The 25587-nt window shown below is 45.0% G+C and overlaps 1 protein-coding gene and 1 long non-coding RNA gene across 12 annotated transcripts in view; one reads left to right on the top strand and one right to left on the bottom strand.

Annotated features, from left to right (window-relative positions):
* Positions 1–25587, bottom strand: part of Lama3 (laminin, alpha 3) — a 249597-nt gene that overhangs the window by 70502 nt on the left and 153508 nt on the right. For 5 of the 9 annotated variants that reach the window (XR_003952502.1, XR_385977.4, XM_006525685.4 and 2 more), the window contains 8 exons: positions 21449–21593; positions 20900–21040; positions 17085–17246; positions 14529–14627; positions 11942–12025; positions 9348–9578; positions 5478–5591; positions 1953–2062 (listed from right to left, as the gene is read on the bottom strand). Coding sequence is in view for 7 of the 9 variants with exons in the window: in XM_006525685.4 (XP_006525748.1) it covers positions 1953–2062; positions 5478–5591; positions 9348–9578; positions 11942–12025; positions 14529–14627; positions 17085–17246; positions 20900–21040; positions 21449–21593 (1086 nt within the window). In the remaining 2 variants the exon portion in view is untranslated. Of the gene's footprint in view, positions 1–1952; positions 2063–5477; positions 5592–5695; positions 5791–8116; positions 8316–9347; positions 9579–11941; positions 12026–14528; positions 14628–17084; positions 17247–20899; positions 21041–21448; positions 21594–25587 lie in introns of those variants that run through there. The other 4 variants (XM_006525691.4, XM_030250349.1, NM_001347461.2 and 1 more) reach the window with 4 other exon arrangements.
* On the top strand, positions 8423–13031 carry Gm29200. 3 transcript variants are annotated; one of them, XR_003952664.1, is made up of 4 exons: positions 8423–8475; positions 10628–10744; positions 12120–12178; positions 12583–13031. It is a non-coding gene; the product is annotated as a predicted gene 29200 (long non-coding RNA). The 3 variants fall into 3 exon arrangements; XR_003952663.1 differs by having other exon boundaries at positions 10946–12178; XR_003952662.1 differs by having other exon boundaries at positions 10628–12178.

Here is a 25587-nt window from a genome sequence, read left to right as displayed (position 1 = left end):
GCTATCGGTCTGCTTTGCACTCTGCTTCTATTTCTGAGCCTGTCCTGCATAGGCAGTTTCTTGATTTTCAAACTTGTTACACGTTCCTTAGTTAGCTGTTACGTCACTCTTTCTTTGGAGGCCATGGTGGTCATGTCACAATGAACGAGAGTATAACAATGTGCCAGGCCCATTGAGAACAGGAGAAAAAAATGGTGACTGTTCTACCTGCCATCTGCCAGTCACACCAGGCCTGGATGACAGCTACACTTGGACCACTCAAGGTTGCAGAGCTTCCCCAAGGCTTCCTTCACACCAAGAATTAAACCCAGATGTTGACTATAGCCTTCAAGGTTAAGAATCATGGAATCTGAGTCCTGGTGACACCTTTGACCTCATCTCCAGGCCTCTTGATGCTGGGGGGAAACCTGAATAATCCCTTTGTTTCACTTGCTTTTATTTACTTAAAACATGACTAACGTGGAGCCCGTGTGGATGAGATATTCTGACACTGCCAGGAGCTCAACATGGGTAACAACCCTGACTCGTGGGGTTTAATGGTTATCCAGACGAGTTTCCAGGGCTTGAAAGCTACGTCTGTTGGAGCCACTGACTCTCCTCTTGGACATGAGCAAGGGTCCACTAAGTGATATTGTTGACATCAAGGGACAGAAAACCTCAGCCTTCAGATCAGGCCAAAGCTGCCACTTCCTGGGTGAGCATCCTATGGAGTTCAATGCTATACTTGTAGGTGACTGGTCAATGTTCCCCTTGTCCCCTCTCACTTTGATGCATGCCTTAAGTAATGCTTCCTCCTTATCCCATAAATGGTCTTGAACCTGCTCTTATGCAGATGGGTCTAAGGCTTGCTCCACGTCCTGTCTCTGTGCTTGGCTGCCTCATGAGAAGCCTGCCTTTCTCCTTCACAAAACTCATCCTTGCAGTGACTGACAGATTATGCATCCAATAAAGAGGCCCAGTTGGGTCAGTTTCCTCTCTAGTGCATTCCAGCCCTTCCTGCCTCTCTATAAACATAGCTCTTTAACCTGCTTCCTCACCATCTGCTTTCAGTTCAGTGCAAACTGAGCTTGTGAGCCTCCACTGTACCTGTAGCAGGGCAGGGTAGACGCTACAAGGGTTTCCCTTCTGGGACCAAGATGCTGCCATGGCTGTCTCTACTCATGATTAATGTCACTCCAAACAACTGCACAGCCTCTTGGCCACTCTTTCTGCCATAGGCACTCGTTGTCAGTCACATAGTCTCACAGCTGTCTGCCATAGGCACTCGATGTCAGTCACATAGTCTCACGGCTGTCTGGTATTCTAGTTCATGCTTACTTTTGCATTTACTTACTGAGTCATGATGACCTTTTCTTTTCCTGACCCACATCAGGTAAACCTCAGGACATCAGATCCCACCATATTTACAGCATATTGATTTCCTTAGCACAAAGCCAGGCTGAGAACTGGCTCCATCACTGGGTGCCCAGGAAATTTGTAAAACCACTGAATGAGTGGCAAAAGAAAAAAAGAAAAGGAAAAAGACAAACGGGAGCAATTTTAAAAGATGGTTTTTGTTTGATTATTGCTTTTGTTTTGTTTTGTTTTTCTCTTGTATTCGTGTCTGTTCATTTGGAAGAAAATGGCTCAGCCATTAAAGGCTAGGCTCATAATAAAAAAGGAAAACAAACAAACAAACAAACAAAACACCCAAAACCAAACATACCCCAAACCCAGCCTTAGTGAAATATTATTCACATACCCACAAGTAGTATAAGTTCAATGGGCTTAGGAAACTCACAGATTTGAACAAATACCACTATGGTCAATTGTAGAACACAGTTATCACTTCAAGAAAACCCACAGCCCTTTAGCAGTGACTTCTCTTTAACCCGCTATCCCCCCCCCCCACATCTGCTCAGTTTTGTGCAACTGACAGACTACAAAATGCCATTTGTGAGCCTCAACTGTACCTGTTGGTATGAGGGCAGGGGCAGACCCTACAAGATCCGTGGATGGCATTTCCATAGTGACCTGCTTGGCAACGCTCACAGTGCTCCCCAGCTGTGTTGTGCTGACAGTTCTGGGGACAGACAAACAGGACGTGTTAGGTGTCTATTGCAGGTATCACTTTTAAGGTCATTATCAGTTTATACATCTTTAAACTCAGAGCTTCAAGTATGCTCGGTGAGCTTGGCACAGTTGAACTTCAGTTCTGGCCCCTGATCTCATCCAATCATAGCTCAAGTCCTCTGGTGGCACAATCACATGGGCTCTGTTAACCACATGCATCTTTTTCCTGTTTAATTGCCGTTGGTAACACAAAAATACTGTGATGCTGGAAGGAGAGCTCAGCCTTTGTAAAGTACTTACACTTGCCTGGCATGCACAAGGACCTGAGTTTGCAACCCCCCCCCCCCCCGAAGCCATGTTTTAAAAGCTAGTTATGATGGTACATGCTTGTAATCTCAGGTTGGGGAGAGGGGGATGGTTAGATCCCTGGGCCTTACTAACTAAGCTCCAGGCCATCGAGGGACCCTGTTGCAAAGACAAACAAGCAAAATAAGTAGATGGTGCTTAGGAAGCACACTAGCATCTTCCTCCAGCTGCGCACGCACGCACGCACACACACACACACACACACACACACCATCTCACACTCACATACTCACACTCTCACACACACACTTACACTTCACAATACAGGCTATTTTCATTACCTAGAGTAGAGAAAACGCATCTAGATTCTTATGCCACATTATCACTTCACAGCTGTGCCTCTTGGGCAAGTTCCTTCATTTATCTAAGTTTTATTTTTTTCCTATATCAATTTTATCATCATATGACTACATATAAGCATACTTTTCCTAAATGTGCCATTAAAAGAGTGTCACTCTCCAATGTTTTTAAGAGCATTTTAGAAAGCAAAAGATAGGTAGGCTAGATGTGCTGATCATTATATCTATATCTATATCATCTATATCTATATCATCTATATCTATATCATCTATATCTATATCATCTATATCTATATCCAGGCAGTTGGGAGACAGAGGCAAGCAGATCTCTGAGAGGTCAAGGCCTTCCAAGTCTACATAAAAAGTTCCAGACTAGCCAGGGTTACATAATAAGACCCTGGCTCAAATCAAATAAGCAAGCAAGCAAAAAAATTAAAACTGTCCTGGGTCCCTGGGAAGTGCAGCTTTTCTCTCCAGTCCTTTTAGAAAGGGTCTTTGTTGTGGATAACCCTGGGGCTAATTATATTTGATGTTAATTTCGTTCTCTGGTGGGGGCTGCAAACAAGGAGTGAGTCAGCACTCAGGTGATTTCCTGTAAACCTGCTTCCCATCTTAATTTGTAAAATAAGGGAGAGCTGATGACTGGTCAGATAACAGGGAGGAGGGTGGAGAGGAAGGTGAGAGGGAGAGGAAAAGGAGAAAATTGAAGAGGGAGAAGACACAGAGATGAAGGAAGAAGAAGAAAAGCAGAGCAGAAGCACATGGCCTGGAGAAACCGCAACTTCTAAGGGATCTCATAGATGTGGAAGATGGTAGAGTAGTGGTAGATCTGCCCAATCTAGGCGCACAGCATGTACTCATATTAACTGACTCGTGTTTTCATTGCTGGGGCATAATTGGGTTGGAGAGATTTACCGCAACAGGTCTTCTCTGGGACTAGCCCCATTTTACTTCATAATTCATTCACTAGGATACACTAAAGGGCAATACACTTTCAATAGGTGTTTATACATGGAGTTTGTGAAAACAGTGGAAAGTTACACAATATCAGAAGACCCTTTAACACAAGTTCCAGAGAATTAAGGAATCCTCATGTCAAAGCTGATGACGCCTTACTGAAGGGGCTCCACAGCGAAGCACCACCATGATTTGCCACCCCCCAGCCCTGCAGAAGATAGACTAGATTTTCATCCTCACAACAAAGCTTCGAATACACACATACCCAAGTGTGCGCATGTGCAAACGAACACACAGAGAATGGGGTGGGGTTCAGGGTGGGGGTGGAAGGAAAAAGAAAAAGAAAGAAAAGTAAGGACAGTTTCCTGGCTACAGACATTTGGTAACTAGGACGACCTTGAAAAGGTTGGGCTCTAACAGTTACTTATCTCTATGCCACCATGGTGCTTGGACCAGGCATGATAATGGAGGTGAAGAGTTAAGTCCTGGGACTAAGTTAGGAAAAATAAATTACAAGAGGGTGGGGATAACATTTGAAATGTAAATGAAGAAAATATCTAATAAAAAATTGAAAAAAAGAAATTAAAAATTATATAAAGCATGCTTAGGTAGTATGCTGGTTGGAATGAGAAAGGCTCATTCAGTCTGAATGATTAGTCCCCAGTTGGTGGAACTGTTTGGGAAGGATTAAGAGGTATGGCTTTGTTGGAAGAGGTGTGTCACTGGGGGTAGGGTTGGGGGTTTCAGTACTTCATGTCAGGCTCTGTTAGCTCCCTCTGCCTCATGGTTGTTGCCCCAGTGTGTGGATAAGGGTAGATGTGGGTATGTACACATGTGTTAAGAAGGTTCTCCAGAGGGAAGGTTGTGTCTGGTGGTTCTGGGCTCAGCAAAGTCTCAGGACCTGCCAGACAGCAAATTCTCAGGGTTTCCTGTGAGAAGTCTGCCTGGAGGAGCCACAGCAGCCTTTAGAGGCAAGGAAAGAGAGAACTATAGAAATAGCAAGTAGAAAAGAAAACCTTGTTTGGTTGAAAAATGAAGTATGAGTCCCACAAGTAATCCTTCCATGAAGCATACAGAATCTAGAAAAACAAATTTAGAAGGTAGACTTCATGTCTGCAGTGGCTCTGTGATGAGATAAACATTCACTCTTGATGAAGGCGACACCTTTGTCACACACACACACACACACACACACACACACACACACACACACACACGTACATGCACACACACACCAGGTAGTATCAAACAGACTTTTGTTCATGAATACTTATGAACTGGAAAACAACCACTTAGTCTTTCTGAACATAAAAGGTTAGAATCCATCAGCTGGCCTTTCGGCACTGTCCTGTCCTGTCCTGTCCTGTCCTGTCCTGTCCCAACAAGCAGCAGAAGCACATCCCTAGGGTGTGAGGAACAGGTTCAGTGCGGTCCTGGAACTCAGCAGATGTTAGCCATGTGACACAAAGCGAGTTGTGGCAGCAGAGTGAATTTCCAAAGGTCCTTGCCTTAACTGGGGAGACCCTGGTTATCAAAGGGGGAGAAGTCTGATGGGAAGGAAGAATGGAGTACAGTTAAGCATAAAGAAAGAATGGCTGTTAAGACAGGTGTTCTCCTCTGAGGGCGTATGTTACAACACAGGCAGAAGTGAAGTGTAAAATATCTAAGTAGACCTGGTAATTCAGAAGCTATGGCCATGGCAGTCTCTGCTTAGGGTTCTATGGGAGATGGGACATTGATGCCTCAGGAAAAGGAGGAGGAACGATTGTCTGCTGACAGCAGCAGAACTACCCATTTACTTACAATGCATATCCCGGAGCCATCCTGGCATCTATTTGAATGTCCGTTGCAATTGCAGGGAACACACCTTCCTACAGGTAAGCTTTTGTTGTCCCAATAGTATCCAGGGCGACAACCCTATTTTTCAAACGAAAAACATTTAATTAATACAAAGAGAAGAGAAGAATTATTGTTGAAAGGTTGTCACAATTCTGACTGTGAAGAAGTCAGGGTTTTGAAACCTTCTCTCTCCAGGTCTTGAAAGGATTTCTGATACCAAGTACCAGTGACTCTGTTGCTGTTGGTCAGGTTGTTCTGGATCTTTGTGACAGTGGGACTGGAAAATAGCAGAGAAAGGAGATGTGGGCATGGGTCACTCTCCACACACAGGTCCTTCCTCATACACCCATTGTCTCAAAGGGGCTGAGGAGGTAGACAGTAGGAGGTAAGAGGATCAGGACTGCAGTCCCTATTGGGGCAGACAGCTAAACCAAACAACTCAAGTTCAAGATTCTCCCAATAGCCCACCCCTCCCTAAGTATGAGTTCAGGCTGGTGGGGGGCAGGGTGGAGCAGACATAGAGAAGTCAATGGAATCTACTCAAATATGGTACAGCTACTGAAATCACTGCAGTGACACTTGCTAACCAGTGCTCACCAGGAAGCCTGGGTAGAAGGAGGTGTTGAGTTCTCACACACAAGACTTCAGAAAAATTTCTCCGACATATACAGAGATCCAGCCTGAGTCTCCAGGTTTGGTCTTGTTTTGGTGTCAATATTCTATCAGTCATTGCTTTACTGACCCAGCCACTCTAATAACATGGGCTACTAGTGTTTATATGAATAAAAAGTTAAGATTTTTCCATGGGTTTATGTCCTGTTTAAAAGATTCTGCTAAGAACTTTCCAATAATTGGCTTTTAATCCCAGCACTTGGAAGACAAAGGCAGGAGGATCTCTGTGAGTTCCTGACCAGCCAGAGCTACAGAGTAAAGCCATATCTCAGCAACAATCCACCAGATAAATAAAAACAATGATTTGATTCTTACAGCGCTCACTAAAATCATTTGGAGTCCCATCTGCCTTTAGCAAGGATGATAGGTAGATAAGATTTATATTGCCAGAGCTAATCAATTCATAGATCAAAACTGGGCATTTCCCCTTGGTTCCTGCTCTGAGCTCCCAGATTCCCACCTTCAAAGCAACAGGAAGAATTAGTATCTCAACCAATCTCATTTTATATGTCCATAAGACTCTGAAATGACAACAGTCAAAGGGAACCTTGAGATAAACAGGCCAGTCATACTGCCTGTGCCCAAAAAGGCCGGCACATGGACAACTGGAAGAATATAGGAATCGTGTGCCAGCCAGGAACTCCTTCCTAAAGACCCATGACGGCAGAGCATACAAGCGACAGAACAGACTGTCTAATGTAATGTTCCTTTAAGAGAGATTAGGGACCATGTTTAGACAAAGTGATATATTGCATTTTTTTTCTTTGTAGGCTATACATGAATAGGCTTGCTGAAAGGAGAATTAAAGTAATACAAGAATGCTCTTTGCCGCTAGCTCAGCTGTGAGACACATCTGAATGGAATCCAGCCAAGGACAATGATCATATCTACAATAAGCGAGCTGAAGTTAACATGTTACTTGCCAAAAGAATTAGATTTGGGAAGGGACAAATTATCCAAATGGACAAGCAGGTCTTGTGAATTGAAGGTACCATCCTTGGCAAAAGCCTTAATTAAACCTCCTTTCGGAAAGGACAGTCTGCCATGACCAAAACAAACTCATCTCCCTTGATGGGCTTTTAATTACCAGCAGGAAAAAATGCTCTGCCCAATTCCCAGGTCATGTGATTTGGAGTTCTTGTCAGTGACTCAGTTGTAACCATTTTGTGCCTCCACAAAGCAAGCAAGCAAGCAAGCAAGCAAGCAAGCATATTTGCCAGAAGTATTCAAAGTTTATTGAAGATTTACTCCAGACGAAAATTAATGTGTCCTAATATGCCAACAAAGAGACTTCATAAGTGGTGAAGTTTTGCAAAGCCATTTTTTAAGGATAAAATTTCTAGGAACAATTTATATTACAGATGATAAAACAATGGCCCGTCTAGTTTCTAGGTCTATTTCATGAGGCACAGGCTCAATTTCTCTGTAAGTGTACATATAGCAGCCAGGGCACGTAAGAGGTGAGCAGAATTCTTGAATGTTTTGAGCCTGACAAATCTCGGCATGTCCGTGAGGCACTACATAAACTTTGATCGCTTTTCTTAGCCTTTTCTCTTATTGTTTCTCACGTTATACTTTATGGGTAAATTTTTTCCAGGTCAAATGCAAGTCTACATGAAGTAGTCTCTTGTCCCAGGCTTGAGCTAGTTCTGAAAGGGCACAGAGTTTCATGGTATACCAATATTCCACAAGCATACAGGCTCTTGGCTGTCTGGACATTCCAAGGTGGGTTGAAGTTTATGGAGCTTGCAGTTAATAGCTCAGGAGAGCAATCTGTCAGGCACTGCAATAAACCCTGCCACTCACAGCAACTGGGAGGCCATCTGCCCTTCCCCCAGCCCACCCATCTACTCATTAATAACCCTAACTCTAAATAACACCAAGCTGGACACATTTTCCCACCCCAAACCAAAATGTAAAAGGAGCATTACCTGGCTGGGTCTAAGCTCCATATAACTTGCTTGCAGATGATTTTGACTTGGTCGCTGAAGAAATGCTACCCTTTGCTGCTCTGAGCCATACCCCAGGCACTGGCCCAGAGCTGCCCCAAAGATCCACAACCATCCTGTGCTCCAAGCTGACCACCTCACTGCAGGCAGCATCCTGATCCCTGCGTGTCCTGCCTGCTGCGTGCAAACCTCTGTGTTCTTCCTCTTATACCTGCCCTTCCTGCAGTGCCCGGGCCTGCCTGACTCAGGGAAAGAAGGCTGTCTGCGGCAGGGGCCCCACCTTTAAACTTCACACATGAGTCAGCCTACACAGGCAGAGAGAGCACATAACAGTTCCACAGGTAAGTGCAGCCTTCTGTAATTCCTGGGAGGTGGGGTAGACGTCACCTTCTACTCACCTGGTCCTGCAGACAGCGCCAGACAATTAGAGCAGCTGTAAATCACAGGCTGAGTCAGGGAAAAGCCCACACCCTGGCCACAAGGGCGCTAATCCACCTTCTCCTCTTTTCCTTGGGCTATCTATTTTATATTTTAAGTCAGTTAGAAAAGAGATGGAAGGCATAACCTATGAACTAACTCACAAGCAAAGGAGTTCCCACAACGCTAAGGTGAGGGAGGTACTCGTTGGCTTAAGGAACACAGGGAAGTGAAGAGCTTTGCTGGTTTGTGTACATTTGGTGCGTGGGGTACACAGAACAACTTCACTGCTATCTCCTACTAATTTTACCAGCACTGCTTCTTGTTAGGAAAAGAACATATTGATTTATGGGTTGAGATAGAAAATAGTTTTATTTTGTGGTACACTTTAATCTTGTGAGGCTCACTTTAAACAGCTCAGACCTGCTAAGAGGTGGAGAATGGGAGAGAGATTTTTGCCTTCTGAATCCAGGATTTAACTACATCAGTGGGGCGGGGAGGTGGGGGGTGCGGGGTGACTAGGAAACAGCAGACACAAACATAGCCTTCCTACCTCTGAATTTTACATCTATGGAGCACCTTTGAATGGCAAAACACTGTGAGGTCTTTGGCGTGTTTTGAACCCCTTAAGGTAGTCTGGGGGGGGTGGGGAGATACTAGATCTGTCCCAGTACACTTGGGAGGATGGGTAGAGAAAGGCCCAACACTGCCGCACTGCTGGAGAGCAGCCAGGAAAAGCCAGACACGGGTGGGGCTTCAGGGAGGTGGGGAATACCAACCTGCGAAACTTCCCTACCTGGCATGAGTCACCTGTGTAGTCAGGGGGGCAGGCACACATCTCCACAAGATGAGCCCTGGGTCCGCTTCCCGTGTCAGAGGCCTCCTCCAGCCCTACCTCACCCAAGGTGAGCCGCTGTGTCTCGGTGAAATGGAGGCCCCGGATGTGGAGTCTTTCCAGTCTGGACAGCACAGTCATCAGCTCCTCCCGGGACACTGGGGCACTGCTGCCTTCGTGTCTGAAGTTTCCCTGCATGGGCAAATGGAGAGGCTTTCTTAGCAAAGGACTCTTCCAGAGAGAGGGGCCTCTCTGGAATGTGTCAAACCCAAAACAGCTAGCCTGTATAAGGGAAAGACGCAAAGGGAGGTGGAGGTGTGTGTGGGGGAGGTGGGTGTGGGTGTGGGTGTCCTGGAACAGTTACAACAGGCTGCTCCCAGGAAGGGGTCTCCATGACCCGTGCTATGCCTTTGTAAATGGGCTTTAATCTGGGAAGAGTATAGAGTCAGTGATGAAGACGCAGGAAGAAAGGGCAACTAAATCAGGCAATGCTAGCTACGTCATCCTTAGCACAGTACACGCAGTCTTCTTGCACACAGGTTTGTTTTTTTTTTTGATTTGCTACTTTATTTGTTCACTTCTTTTTTTAAATTTTTGCTTGTTTTTTTTTTATTTGTTTGTTTTGGAGGGATTGTTTTGTTTATTATTCTTGAAACAGAGTCTCGCTAAGTAGCCCAGACTGGCCTGGAGCTTACAGTGTAGCCCAGGCTAGCCTGGTGTTCATGATCCTTTTTACCTTAGCCTCCAAGTGCTAAGCTTTCCAGTGTGAGACACTCCTTATGACTCCTCATATTATTTTTTACTTGTAATATGCATGTGCAATTTTATTATTTAAAAAAGCACATATGGCATGAAATGTACCATCATACCCATTTTAATTGCAGATTCCTGCAGCACAGCAATCTAAGCTATGAGTACAGCATGACATAAGTCTGAAAACCTTGCTCAAGCTTAGAAACAAAAGCTCTACACAGGACCACCCCCCCAGCCATGGAAAAGCACCCCACTTTTTAAGAGTTGGACTATCTCAGGGGACCTCACATCAGTGGACTCACATCATTCATATATATATATGAAATATATATATATTTGTGATTACTTCTTATCAAGAAGTTATTTAACAACAAATTTTCTGCTCATAGCTCTGATCACTATGCTAAATGTTGTAATGTTGTGTACATAATTTGCACATAATTCTTTGTTGCACTGTTTCCTTTCCTTTGTAATTTTCCATTCTCTAGGGTATATGTGTATCACAGCATGTGTGTCAGAGCACAATGGAGCTCAGGGGACAACTTGGAGGAGCTGGTCCTCTCCTTCCAACATGCAAATTCCTGGAATCGAACTTGGGTCCTCAGGTTTGCTTGCAGATGCCTTTACCTGCTGAGCCATTTTTTCAGTCCTCCTTCAGTAGTTTGAATGCTCGCCCGCCTTCAGCTCTTACGTTACTGAGGGCCCCTTGCATGCGGTGGATTGGAACCTGGGAAGCTTTCTGCCTTTGCTTTCTGCATGTGGATTACAACACGCTTGTGTCAACCCCTTCCATCTATTGTATTTAGGGCCGGAGGGTTTGGTGCTGCTGTATTAGTGACCATCATCAGGTTTGGGAAGTGATTACTTCTTCAAATGTTTTCCTTTCTCTTTCTGGAGCCACCATTATACACTGGGACACTTGAGCTCCTTCAAACTCACATCTGCCTCCAAAAGACGGTATGAACAAAACTGTGTGAGCACTGAACACTCCACAGTCTATCAGATTCTAGACCCAGTGGTGGAGTTGTGCACTTTGGTAGCCAGTTGAAGCAAGAAGTTTAGTCTGTCATAGTTCTACAAGCTCCAAGCCCCACATCAATGTGCTGGCTGCCCCAGCTGTATCAGGAGGGTCTCTTTGCAGTTTGTAGATGACACACATGATTGAAAGAAAGCAATTTCTCTGATGTGTCTCTCTACGCTGGTTTATTTTACTTATGTATCTGTGTGTGTGTGGCAGGTCTGCATGCCATGTTCATGCAGGAAGGTGCTTATGGAGAGCAGAGGAACCCTTACAGCAGGCGTTACAGGAAGTGGTGAGCCACCCAGTGTGAGTGCTGGGAATTAAACTCAGGTCCTCTGAAAACGCACAGAGCTCTTATCCACGGAGCCATCTCTCTGACACTAAGGAACATGAGCTCTCGGCTTTCTCTGGGCATGAGTACTAGATCAGTTGGTATGAGATGGAGAAGGAGAATCCGTGCTGACCAGCCTTCCTGGCAAGTTTCAAACCAATGAGAAAGCTCTTCTTAGACAAGGGGGAAGCATCACCTAGGGAACTGTAGCTGAGGTGGTATTCTGCCCTGCTCCAAGAGAGACAGAGAGTTGGGGGGCAGACAAAACCATGTAACCATGAAACACTCAATGGTACAGTATATTCTAGATTATGTGGTAGAGGTTTTCACATTGTATGTGTATGTGCACGTGTGTGTGTGTGCATGTAGGTGTTGTATAAAAAACTCGATTAAAAGAAATAAAATCCAGAACAGGAAGAATCATCAAAAACCTCTAGCCTCCTCTTTTACCTCAATCACTTGCACTCTTCCGTGATGCAGCCTGTCTGGCCGTGGGTCGCTGGGTTCCTTATGGATGAGGGACATGTGTTGACCCTGTTTAAAAAGAAGCAGGAATGCCTTAGTGCCTTAGATGGGATGCTTTGAGAGTCCTATTGATATTAGAAGAGATTCCTCTGTGTGTCTACAGCCTATGAAACAACTGGCCCTTGACAACTCAGCTCTGATGGCTTAGTGACATGGAAACAGGTAAGCAGTAGCTAGCATGGTACATTTCACAAATATGAAAACTATCTTGACCAAAAGCGATTTTAAAACACGGAGGAAAAAATAAGATCTGGGGAGCTAGCTGAGCAGTGGTCAGGAGAGCCAGCTGCTCTTCCACGGGTCCTAAGTTCAATTCCTAGCATCCCCAGGGAGGTCAGTCTCAGGGAATCTCTCCTGTGCATGGACAGACATGCAGATTAAACATGCATGCATATTAAATGAATAAATAAGTAATGTTTCAAAGATGGGAAAAGCAGTTATTTTAGTCATTCTTTATAGTAAGCGTAGGAAGTGCATTTTATAGCTGCCAATGGGACCTTGCTTTGGTGGTAGATGGCTGGAGAGAATGGGGATGGAGGAATGATTAATAGAGCCTACTGTTGCAGCTGGTGTGCTCAGCACCCTGAAGAAGAGAAAGTTTATGGATGAAGACATGGGCCCAGGACTCCAGGGCTTCCACTCTCAGCCTTGGCCCCACCCCATCAAGTGGCTGTGGGGAGGGAGCTTCAAAAAAAACGGCATGGGCTCATCCCTGCATGGCAGCCCCACCCTAAGTCACACACTGCAGCCCAGCTGTTCTGTGTCGGTTCCAAACCCTCAGGCGGTCCATTCATGAGGGCAGAACATGATCGAGGCTCACAACCACTTCAAACCTTAATCTAAGGAACAAGACTCTTAATTACAGTGGTTTAAAATAAAGCAACAAAGAAAAAATGTTGTGAGCCTAAATGGTTTCTATATCTGAAGGTAAAATTAACGATCACTACCTCTCAGCACATTCTAAGAGTATGTGCAGCCTAGTCCTCTGCAGTAAAAATTACATACAGCAGCTCTCCCCACCAACTGAGCAATATGCCCAAGGCGAAGAAAGGCCAAGGGGAAGAAGGTGGCCTTGGCCCCCACCGTCGTCAAGAAACAGGAGGCCAAAATGGTGGTCAATTCTTTGTTTGAAAACAGGCCCAAGAACTTCGGCATTGGGCAGGACATCCAGTCCAAAAGAAATCTAACATGCTTTGTCAAATGGCCCCGATACATTAGGCTGTAGCAGCAAAGAGCCATCCTCTATAAGCGGCTCAAAGTACCTCCTGCCATTAACCAGTTCACCCAGGCCCTGGACAGACAAACAGCTACTCAGCTGCTTAAGCTTGCCCACAAGTACAGGCCAGAGACAAAGCAAGAGAAGAAGCAAAGGCTACTGGCCCATGCTGAGAAGAAAGCTACTGGCAAAGGAGACATCCCAACTAAGAGACAGTACAGTCACCACCTTGGTTGAGAACAAGGAGGCTCAGCTGGTGGTGATTGCCCATGACGTAGACCCCATTGAGCTGGTGGTTTTCCTGCCTTCCCTGTGTCGAAAGATCGGGGTGCCCTACTGCATCATCAAGGGAAAGGCCAGGCTGGGGCTCCTGGTCCACAGGAAGACATGCACCACTGTTGCCTTCACACAGGTTAACTTGGAAGACAAGGGTGCTCTAGCTAAGCTGATGGAAGCTATTAGGACCAATTATAATGACCAATATGACGGGATCCGTCGCCACTGGGGAGGCAACGTCCTGGGTCCTAAGTTCGTGGCTTGCATTGCCAAGCTGGAAAAGGCAAAGGCTAAAATACTCACCACTAAACTGGATTAAATGTACACTAAGTTTTCTGTACATAAATATAATTACAAAATTTTTAAAATTACATACAGCAGTAGCTTCAGCTCTGAGATTACTGTGAAATACAGAACTGAAACCCTGCCCAGCTGGGACAGGACTCTTATCACATGGCAGTTTTTCTTAATGCAAGTCTAAAATCTTTGTTGCTTAATTTCCATTATGCTCTGCTAAGGTTCAATGAGTTTTTTACAATTCAATACTTTTGTTTACTAGTCAAAGCAAAATATAGCACAGCAGTGTTTGAAGACAAAGATCTACAAACATCTACCAAGCACTCGGGGCCCTCTGCCATGAGTGTTTGCATAGCAAGTGTGAGCCCCTGGGTTCCATTCCCAGCAGTCCCTCTTCCAATTGAATCAGAAACAGAGTCGGCTTCAGGCCATGGCTCCCTGACCCATTTTCCAGGGATTTTGCCCTGTATTGCAAGGGTTCCACAAAGAATGGGCACAAATCATTTTTTGCGACTAAACTGAAAGATAAAACCATAAGACGTGAGGCAGTTTCACGTGAAATATAGCTAAATACATTGGAAGCAGAAAGGAGGAACCCATTGGGCAGATGTGCCACGTGCTCTAAACAGTCTGTGCTGACATCAGATCAAATCAATCTAACGTTCTGCACAGCCCACTTGTGGCCACTGCATCCTGTTGCTCAGGCCACGCCTTAATACCTACAGTGAGCTGCACATCTGGCTGCTTTCCCAGAAGAACCATATCTCCAGGTAAGCCAAAGGACTTGGCGTGGTAGGTGAGGTAGCCGCCGTACGATGATACCTGAAATTGAATGAACAGTATCAACTACACTGGACAAGACCAGGCTGGCACTAACCAGGATGCCTGGCAAGGCTGGGTGCTCTCTAGAAGGTGGGACGAAGAACATGCCACCACCTCCTGCTTTATGCCATTTTTACATTCCTGAAAACCATGAATACAAACGTGTTTATAATTAAGACTGTAGGGGCTACCTGCTCTTTCAGAAGACCCAGGTTCAATTCCAGCATCTATATGGCAGCTCACAACTATCTGTAACTCTAGTTCCTAGGATTCTGACACCTTCACACAGACATACATACAGACAAAACACTAATGCACATAAAATAAAAAAAAGTCTTTAAAAATTAAGAATGTACTTTTATTTAACAGAAAAAACACCAATCATACTAGAACAGGTAAGATTTTGGTTTTCTCCTTCCCATGATGACTGTTATTTCACTGAGAGAAATAGGTATATCCATTGCAAAATAAGTTTCTAAAAATAAATTTTCCATAAAAAAAATCCCTTGAAAGCAGATGGTGACTATTGCCTATGTTATTGTAAATTTCCTGGAGAGAGAAGCCATAGCCACCTGCTACCTCAGAGATACAGAATGGTGGCAGTTTCCTGTCAGCTCCTTCACCTCTGCCCAGTCTCTCCCACTGCTGCAGTCAGCTGGGGCTGGGGAGTGATCCGAGCATGTGATGAGCAACTGGGAGCAAAATGCTGTTCCAAGTGAGAGCAGAGGAGAGTCTCTGGGATCCTGGTCCACCGGAGCTTCTCCTAGGACCAGCAAGCTGACAACGCATCCCAGAGCTGTAGTCGCAGGCTCTAGACCCATTTCCAAGGAACACCTAAGCTTATCTCGTTGATTTTAAGCATAGGTTTTTTTTTTGTTTGTTTGTTTTTTGTTTTTTGGTATTTTTTTTGACAGGCTGGGGTGTCTTTTAAAATCTGTGCATGAATTCTGATAATCCTCTCTAGAAGCTGTAGTGGCTTGAACTAGGAATGTCCTCTATTGCTGTGCTGACTGGGGGGTTGTGGAACTTGCAGGAGGTGTAGCCTCAGGGGGGCACATGCCTGTGCCGACTTCCAGCTCACTCTCTGCGTTCTCTGTGTGGTAGGAGATGCGCTCCCTTAGCACTCCCCCAGCTTCCAGTTCTAACCAGGCTGCCTTGTCTCCCCCCACCCACACCGTTGCGGCCTCTTGCTTTGGTCCTGGTGTTTTGTCACAGTGACAGGAAAGGAACTCATGCAGAAGTGAAGCTTTACTGTTTTCTCCTTGAGTGTGGGCTCAGAGACTCATTTCTAAGAAGTTGATGAGGAGAATAAAACAGAAGGGAGGTTCCCTCGCTTCCAAGCTTGGGTTGTCCGATTATGGCTTCTGTCTTAATTCCTTTTATTAGCTCTCCATCTCATTCACCTTCCTCAGCTACTTTGCAGAAGCTGCCACCATATCACAAAGGCTCCTCCATAGTTAGGAAGGCCTCCTGTGAGGAGGATCTGAAGTTTCCAGCCAGAGACAGCTGGAAGTACAGAAGCCTGTTAGCTAGCACGGCAGGGTCCTAGCAAGCGGTCCTTCTAGCTCCAGGATGACTCGCCCTGGGGAAGCCCTGGTCCATAACCCCAGAGGCAGCTCTGGGCCATTGACTCCCGGATTCCTTATCTACAGAAACTGCACAGCATAGTAACTTGTCCCCGTAAGCTGCTGCACAGTAACAGATGACCAAAGAGGGCCATACAAGAGAAGTAATAAAAATATCAGAGCTCAGAGTTCTCCCAGAATTAGAAATAATGGAACCTCCACAGATAGCCTGGCGTTTAAAATCAAATATGAACTAATGACATCCCATGAGCTGGGCCCTCTGTGACCCACCCTTGCTCACATCTCCTGCCGTGCCTAACTCAAGGCCTGTTGCTTTCACGCAGGGCCGGAACTTCTGTATTCATATCATGGCCACGCTCTGCCGTAATCAGGTATGCGGCTCACTTGTCCTGCACACGTGATTATGAGGGAGTGCAGTTAAATATGCCTGATTCTGCTGTGTGAGTCAAACTGCCACAGGCCCTGTGTGTCTTCAAATAACCACTTTTCAGTTTGTAGTCTCCTGACAAGGAGTCTTTCTACTTTAAAACGGACAATTTTCAGTAGAGCATTTGAAAGCACCTGGCCCATTTGCAACAAATATTTAAATGGTTTCCCAGAGGAGAATTCCTTGGCAGGAAGCACAAATCAAGAAAAACATCGTGGAGGACTTTCTTTCTGGGAACTAGCAGGTGTGGACCACACACGTGATGCCCTTTTTCAGCCCTCCACGTGGCAGGAGGCAGGACATCTTCCTCATTATTGCCTAACTTTATTTCTAAACGTTAATTACCTGAACTTCCAGATGCCTCCTCCCTCTGGGGAAGTGATAATTGTGCTGAGTGGCTGCTGAGGCCACAGAGGTCTCAGGAGAACTTCAGATCATTGTTACCTTATCACCTAGGTAGGATGGAGGTGCCACCCAGGATGCACTGTGAACTGAGGGTGGCAGCTCCTGCAGATCTGCCACCATGCTGTTGCTGCCAGGGTTGAAGGACACAGGGACATCAACTCCATCTGCTGTCTCCAGACGCCAGCCCATCATGTCTACAAACTAGAGCACAGTAATTGTGGCTTTTAGAGTGATTGCTACATCATTCGAACAATGAACTGCAACTCCAGTGCCCTCTGACGGAACCCGCACTCGTGTGGAATACACATACACATATACACAAGTAATAAGTAAATAAATCTTTAGAAGATGAGGTTCACATAAAGAAGGATATAGGAGGACCTCAAGGGGCCATTCCTATCACAGATGAACTATTTCTTTTTTTTTTTAATTGGGTATTTATTTCTTTTACATTTCCAATGCTATCCCAAAAGTCCCCCACACGTTCCCCCACCAACTCCCCCACCCACCCACTCCTACTTCTTAGCCCTGGCATTCCCCATGTACTGAGGCATATAAAGTTTGCACGACCAATGGGCCTCTCTTTCCACTGATGGCCGACTAGGCCATCTTCTGATACATATGCAGCTAGAGACAAGAGCTCCGGGGTACTGGGTAGTTCATATTGTTGTTCTACCTATAGGGTTGCAGACCCCTTTAGCTCCTTGGGTACTTTCTCTAGCTCATCCATTGGGGGCCCTGTGTTCCATCCAATAGCTGACTGTGAGCATCCACTTCTGTGTTTGCCAGGCCCCGGCATAGTCTCACAAGAGACAGCTATATCTGGGTCCTTTCAGCAAAATCTTGCTAGTGTATGCAATGGTGTCAGAGTTTGGAAGCTGATTATGGGATGGATCCCCGGATATGGCAGTCTCTAGATGGTCCATCCTTTCGTCTCAGCTCCAAACTTTGTCTCTGTAACTCCTTCCATGGGTGTTTTGTTCCCTATTCTAAGAAGGGGCAAAGTATCCACACTTTGGTCTTCGTTCTTCTTGAGTTTCATTTGTTTAGCAAATTGTATCTACATTTACACAATGGAGTACTACTCAGCTATTAAAAAGAATGAATTTATGATATTCCTAGGCAAATGGATGGACCTGGAGGGCATCATCCTGAGTGGGGTAACCCAATCACAAGAGATCTCACAAGATATGTACTTACTGATAAGTGGATATTAGCCCAGAAACTTAGAATACCACAGATGAACTGTTTCTTATAGACAGATTCATGAAAAGAGGGAGTCAACTGCCATTAGCTGTGGAAGCAGCAGTGACTCAATCGGGCTCCTATGGGAATTACCATTCAACAGTCACTCAGATGACCCTAGTAAACTAAATGGTTAACAAAACCAAACCAAGGGTCATTGATCTGGGAAAGGGACAGGAAGGAAAGAAAGGGGTAAGTAGCTGTGGGAGAGAGGTAAGAGGGGGAGGGAGGGGAAGGAATAATCAGAACTCGTTCTATACGTGTATAAAATGGTCAATAAATTAACTTAGTTCTTAAGGTTTAGAATAACACTAAAAATGGAACATTTTTAAAAATGTGTTATGGAATACAGTTGCCAAAATAAAATATTTCCTTTGTCACCAAGGAAGCCTGCTCTATTTAGAGCGATAAAGACTGGACGAGGAGTAGCTTAGGGATAAAAGCCTCCTGGTTTCATGAGGGCTGAGAAGGGGAGGCTACAGAACAGATACACAAACTAATTTCTTCCACTCACCAGTCCGTCCTCCATTCAGGAAGTAGTCAAATGTATAAACCAATATTACACAAAAACAGAACACATGCTGCTACTGGTTCATGGACTAATAGAGTTGATAAAAGTCTTAGTTTTATGAAGTTAAAAAGTGGACAGAGATGGCTAGAGTGAGGGCTCCATTGGGAAAGCCTGTGTCTCACAGGCACGGGATCCCGAGTCTGATCTCCAAGAACCCACGCTAAACGGTGACATGCGTCTGTGGTCCCTCCCAGTGCTTGGGAAATGAAGACGGGAGGGCACCAGTGAGTCTTCCCTCTGCAAGATCCAGGCCAGTGAGGAAAACTGAGAAACTGAAAAGCTCAGAAGCTGAGGTGGAGATTATAGAGGAAGACATTTGACATTGATCTCTGGCTTCGTCATACATATACACACACCCTTCTATGAACACACACACATGCACATACTACACACACACTACACAAAGTAGGCAAATTTAAGATGTGATAAAATATTTGAGAAAGAAAGTAAAACAGGAAGACTATAAAGAGAGAATGAAGAATATGCTGTTACCATCATAAATACATATTCTGTGGGGCTGGAGGAGTAGCATAGAGACTAAAGCGCTTACTGCAATACGTGAGGGTCAGAGTCTGAATCCCTAGAACCCATATACAGTTGCAGAGAGAGAGAGAGAGAGAGAGAGAGAGACAGAGACAGAGACAGAGACAGAGACAGAGACAGAGAGACAGAGAGAGAGCGAGCTCACATCAATATGTATGGTGAAATACCATAAGAGAAGACACCAACATCAACATCTATTCCACACATGCACACAGCATATCTGCACACACAGATGAACCCAGACACGTGCAAACATCTACTCTGTATGCTTGTGAGACGCTGATTATTCGGCTCCCTAGTTAGCCTCAGGATGGGAACTAGAGACCAGAAAGACCAGTAGGTATGAGGAGGGGCAGAACTTTCAGCCCACCCTTAACGTTCCCGTAGGTCAATTACCAGTCAATCAGCCATGGATAATGATAGATAATAATCATACCTATATAATGGGAACTCTATGAAGACAATAAATGATTCTTTAGAAAGTTCATCAGGGGTGGAAAGGTTCAAGGACATGGCATGTCACTTCACAGTGACAGAATCAGTGTGCTTGTGGACCTTCCAACCCTCACCCTGCGGGTCTGTCTATCCAGATGTCTGTCTGGATACTTTGTAAAATTCTATCACTGAATGACTATTTTCTGAGCATCTTTTATGTACCAAATCCTGTCCTAAGCCCTGGTGTGTGTTAAGGAGCTCACATTCTACCGATTAAGAAAGGAAAGAATAATTCTTAAAGTTAAAGGCATAAAGAGCTACAGGTTATGGAGACATCAAGGGCAGCAATACAGAGAGTGACCAGGATGAGCTATTTTGCAAGGAGTACTGAGAGAAAGCATCCTGAACACATGACACTGGATCAAAGACCTGAATAACCCGAGGAACAATCATGATATCTGTGCAGTGAGGTATAGCGAGAAGCATCACCTGTCATTAAAAAAAGCCGATGGCCAATGAGCAGAGGCAGGAAATAGGAAGTGGAACACTGGCTGGAAGAGAGAGGATTCTGGGAAACAGTGAGAGGTGTGAATATTTGCAAGGGGAAGAGAGAGGCAGTCAGAAGCATGGGAGCTCAGCAGAGGTAACTGGCCACATAGATGAACTCAGGATAGAATAAAAAGAGAGATTCATCCAGGAGTTCTGAGAGATGGATGTAAGCCAGCATTTTAGCTGACCTCAGGATAAAATAAAGAGATTTTCCTGGACTTGGACGCATGAAGCTGAGGACAGGTAATTAAGCATGTGGAAGACACAGAATGGTTTGAATGGATTAAATAAGTTGTGAGCTAGTAAGGGAATGAGCAAAAGCTCATGGTCTAGGCATTTGTTAATAAATAATTAGTCTCAGAGTTGTCATTGCAGGAGCAGGGGTGGGAAAGAGGGAACAGTTTTACTATTTACAGTAAGGGCAATAGTGGCTATGTGAATCAAATACACAAAACATGCCACAGCTTCTGCTGATACTGGCCAAGAACCCAAAGACTGATCTCTCACATACCTTAGCTCGTTGCTTATGCGAACTCTGACAGTCAGTATTCACTCCAAAACAGAAGCACTTGGTACAACCCTTTGGGTTTGTTGGGTCCAGGTAGAATGATCCTTCTCGACACAGTTGACATTGGGGGCCCTCTACATTTTCCTGTTGAAGAATGAGTCCTGTAAGACACTCTTCAGCTCTGAGAAGCACAGAGGCAGTGCTACAAAGACTGACAGATGGGGGAGAGAAACTCGCCCAGCTTCTACCATGTTGGTGGCCCACTAGGCTGTGAACCCACCTATAAGCCAGTGGGCCCTACAGCAGGGTGAATAACCCCAGTCCTTATCCAAGAACAAATCACAAGGAAGCTATGAGTCTCTTGGTACTGTAGAAAACAGTCCATATCAACAGATTGTCATAGGGAGGGGGGAAGGGGTCTGTGGCCTTTCCAAAGGATGAAGAAGAACTTTCCTTCAATTATGCCTATGAAAGGAGGCAATAAGTATGAAATGCTAGCACATTACAGAACATATCAGAGGTCAGAACTCCTGGGTACATGACCTGTCTCACCTTGCACATGCAAGCCCCAGTCTCTGGGTCACATACGCTGGGCTCAGTCCCATCTCTGTTACAGCTGCAGGGGACACACTCAGGGAACTGGTAGAAGCCAGGAGCACACTTGTCACACTGCTGCCCTGTGACTCTAGGCTTGCACCTGTACAGGGATAAAGGAACCAATCCTGTCATCACTCTGCATGGTTCTAAAGGCCGCCTGCATTGTGATAGAGCAGACACTGCAGGGAACCAATTACACAGTGGCTGAGGTGGCTGCTGACAGCCTCAGAAGGGAGAGCTTATGTGTGGGGTGCTGACATCCACATGTCACTATGTGGGGGAGAGGAGCAGTGCTGTTGTTATGAAATAGACCTTATCTCAAGGTCCAGAATGTTTCTTTCAGCAAATAGGCAGCAGCGCTCTGACCCAAGGCTACATTAACTTAATGCTGGTGCCAAACAACTTGTACAGTGGATGCCTTCAGTCTCAAGTTAGATAGGTTGCGTATTTCTGAACAAGAAACCAATGAGATTGTAGCCAAACATCATATAACAAAATATGCACCTATGTGGGTACTTGCAGCTCCTAGAAACCACAACCAGGTATTTTGGATTTAATTCTGTCCTCTTGATACTCAACATGGCTTCTTTTCCAGTTGCTACAATAAGACACCTCCACAAAAAGCAACTTAATGAAGGAAGGGTTTACAGTGAGAAGGCATGGTATCAAATCACGAAAGATGCCAGAAACCTCAAGAGAAGTGAGGTTAGGCTATAAAAGCTTCAAGGCCTTTCTCCATCTGCCCACTTCTTCCAGTGAAGCTCAGTCTTCTATAGATTCCACAACCTTCCCAAGCAAATGTGCGAACACATGAGCCTACAGGTACACTTCACAAACAAGTGTGCAAACACATGAGCCTACAGGTACACTTCACAAACAAGTGTGCAAACACATGAGCCTACAGGTACATTTCACAAACAAGTGTGCAAACACATGAGCCTATAGGTACATTTCACAAACAAGTGTGCAAACACATGAGCCTACAGGGTGCATTTCACATTCAAAGCTCAACTGTATTAGATTCTGCAGGTCCATTCATGTTCCACTCACAACAAGAGCCTATGGCAGGACCTAGAAGAAGGTGCACTGATGCAAGTGCCATCATTAGAGTCTCCATTTTCTCCATTTGTTATGGGGGAAAAGGCAGAGGGCAGGTTACAGCCAGTACATCTGTGGGAGGGGCTGGCTCAGGCAAGACAGAAGGGAAACCAAAGTAGAGCCCCCCCCCCACTTCTCTGTCTGTTGACTTCAGAACCCCAGTGAGCTGATGACACAGAGGGGATGATGGGCAGCCACATCTGTCACACTGGAACAAGTTCTGTGTTCATCCGCATGCACAAGGCAGCTGAGAGCACAAGACTGGAGGGGAGACACAAAACAGGGAGCAGCGGCCTTGGACCTGGTTCCTGCCCACCCGAGATGGGGATGACAAGTTAAGCAGAACTTGCAGAACATAGAATCTGTATTCCAGAATAGTGCAGTGTTTGCACCACTGAGCTTCTGAATCCAGTATAAAATCAAGTAACCAAGGAAGTCTGGGGTGGTGTCATGACAACCGGGAAGAACAAAGAAACTCCAGAGTCTGGCTGAGTATCTTCTAAGCCAACCTTGAGACAGCCTGGCCTTGAACATTTCTCCAAGGAGCCTCTTTGCAACCCACGCTGTGGCCCACAGTGCAGAGGGAAGAGGACTGCATTCATTGCTATCAGCTGGAGAACAGCAGGGCAGCTCTAGGGATGCGGGCCATGAACTCATCCCTGAGGCATCTCATAGGCAGCCGGGTGCAGATGCACCAGGAGAATGCTGTCTTTTTGTTATTAAGTACTACAGTTCAGTTCCCTTAATATGATGGTCACATTGAACTCCAGTGTCCATCTACAGCCCAAAGTTGAGCATGTCATTCATTCACCCATCTGAGAATTAATGATGGTGGTGGGAGACAAAACTGAACAAGCTAGTCTTTATCACTGCACAGATTTGCTGAAGACCCAGAGATGTAAGAAATTATGTAATACTGTAAGAAATAAGATGAGGAAATATTAATCTTACTTGTGTTTAAAACTGGTGGGGGCATCTCTGCAACTTGTGTCTCATTCTTTCTGTGAGTTTTAAGTTTGCAGCACAACATCCTTGAAGGGCATGTATAATTGGAAGGCAGCAGAAGAGGAATCGAGACTTTCATGACTGGAAAAGTGTGCAAAGCTTATGGAGAAGGTAGAAATGCAGAAGAGACGGGGAAAGAAGTTACAGTAAGTGTGGGCCAGACTGCTCTAAGACTGGCCTTCATGATTAGAGATGACGGGAAACTGAGGAAGGTTTTGATGAAGGCGTGGTATGATGGAATTGATGCATACAGTAAAATCCAGTACAAGCATTCATCAAAAACCACACTGTAGGTTCATCTGCAAAGGAGACGATGGTGGTGTGCCATAGAGACAGCGTCATGCTTACGTCCAATGCACTGCCATTTACAACTGCCCAAAAGCCAGAACCAAGCTATGTGCCCATCAGTGGATGAGGTATGGATAAAAAAAGCATGGCATATGCCAGACTTAATATGGTGTTTACACTATATGCCCTGACAACCATTATACAGCATATGCATGAGTTGAAGCATCATATTGTATGCATAAATATGTTCAATGTTAGGTATGATCAACAATTTAAAGATTCTGAAGACAAAGGAACCAGAAACCTGAATTTATCAGCACTGCCTCAAGTTTCATGAACAGCATTATGTACTAGTGACAGAATTCAGAAGGAAACAGATGTTAAAATCCAAGAAAAACTGTGAATTAGCTTATTTCTATTAAATTAGGGATCCAGAGTCTCCCCAGAAAAATGTGTAAGGTCAGGATGACTCTAAGTCAATTTAAAAGATGATCAGCAGACTTCAGAGACAATGGTTCCCTTTTCTTCTCTGTTGTCATGGTACCTACCAGACTCCTTGGCTAGCTGCTTGCTTACTTGAATGAGTGAAAAAACAGGTCAGAAGGAGGGGAGGAGTCAGGAGAGCGCCAGTGCCCCAACATGACTTAATGAGGGTAGTAGTCAGCAGAAAGGACAGACCCACTAGGGGAGAGTCTGTCCCTTGTCAGAAGGTGACATGTGACTGGATATGTCATGGTATGTTAAACACAAGAAAGAGGCTGTCATTGTTAAGCAGATTATGTTTAAGTCTAAGAGGTGAGAAGACTTAAAAGGTACAACAATGATGTGTGTGTGGGGGGGGTCACACTGACTTAGAATTTGGGAGTTAAAGATCAGCTAAGAGGGTGCTTTCATTAGAAGATCATTACCATTACTCTTTCCTCAGGGGCTGTAGAGCTGGCTCAGCAGCTCTGAACATTTCCTATTCAGTCACTAGAGCTCTGTTCTCAGCACCCATGTCAGGTGGTTCACAAATACCCGTGCCTCTAGTTCCAGGGGATTCAACACTCTCCTAGCCTCTGAGCATACCTGCACACACATATGTGCATACACTCATGCTGACACATACACACATGTATGCATATATATGCAAACAGATCAAATTGAAAAATCTTAAAATTATTTTTCATTATATATACAGGAACCCCAGGAATTTGAGAGACATGGTCCTAAGAAAGCCAGTCAGAGAATTGAGGTGGGTTAATTTGTGCAAAGATGGAATGACAGTCAGTGTGGATCTGGAGGGGCATGTGTACCTGAGAAATGTTCTGGTGCAGAGGTAAGGAAGAGCACGAAAGGGATGGGTCTCAGGGAAACAGCACAGAAAGAGAGAGCAGACACCCATGGCCCCAACCAGTTTCAACAACTTATAGTCACTGGGTGCTGAGTGCATGCCAGCATGTCAGGCATTGCCTTAAGAGTATTTATACGTGATATATAATTGTGTGTGTATGTATATATGCATATATAAATATGTACAATTATATACAATATATACAAGTATATGTATATGTGGGACTGTGATAGGCAACCTATTTTGGTTGAATGGGGCTTGCTCCAGTGACCCAGTAGAGAACTCTACAAGGGATGGAAAAGTGAGCCACATTCCCAGAGACAGGTGCCTAACACCACAGAGCCCCCAACTCCATAATTCTGTGACTATC

Source organism: Mus musculus, chromosome 18 (assembly GCF_000001635.26).
Source record: "Mus musculus strain C57BL/6J chromosome 18, GRCm38.p6 C57BL/6J".
Lineage (NCBI taxonomy): Eukaryota > Metazoa > Chordata > Mammalia > Rodentia > Muridae > Mus > Mus musculus.
Note: the sequence above shows the minus strand (reverse complement) of the source record. Positions and strands in the feature narration are given on the sequence as shown.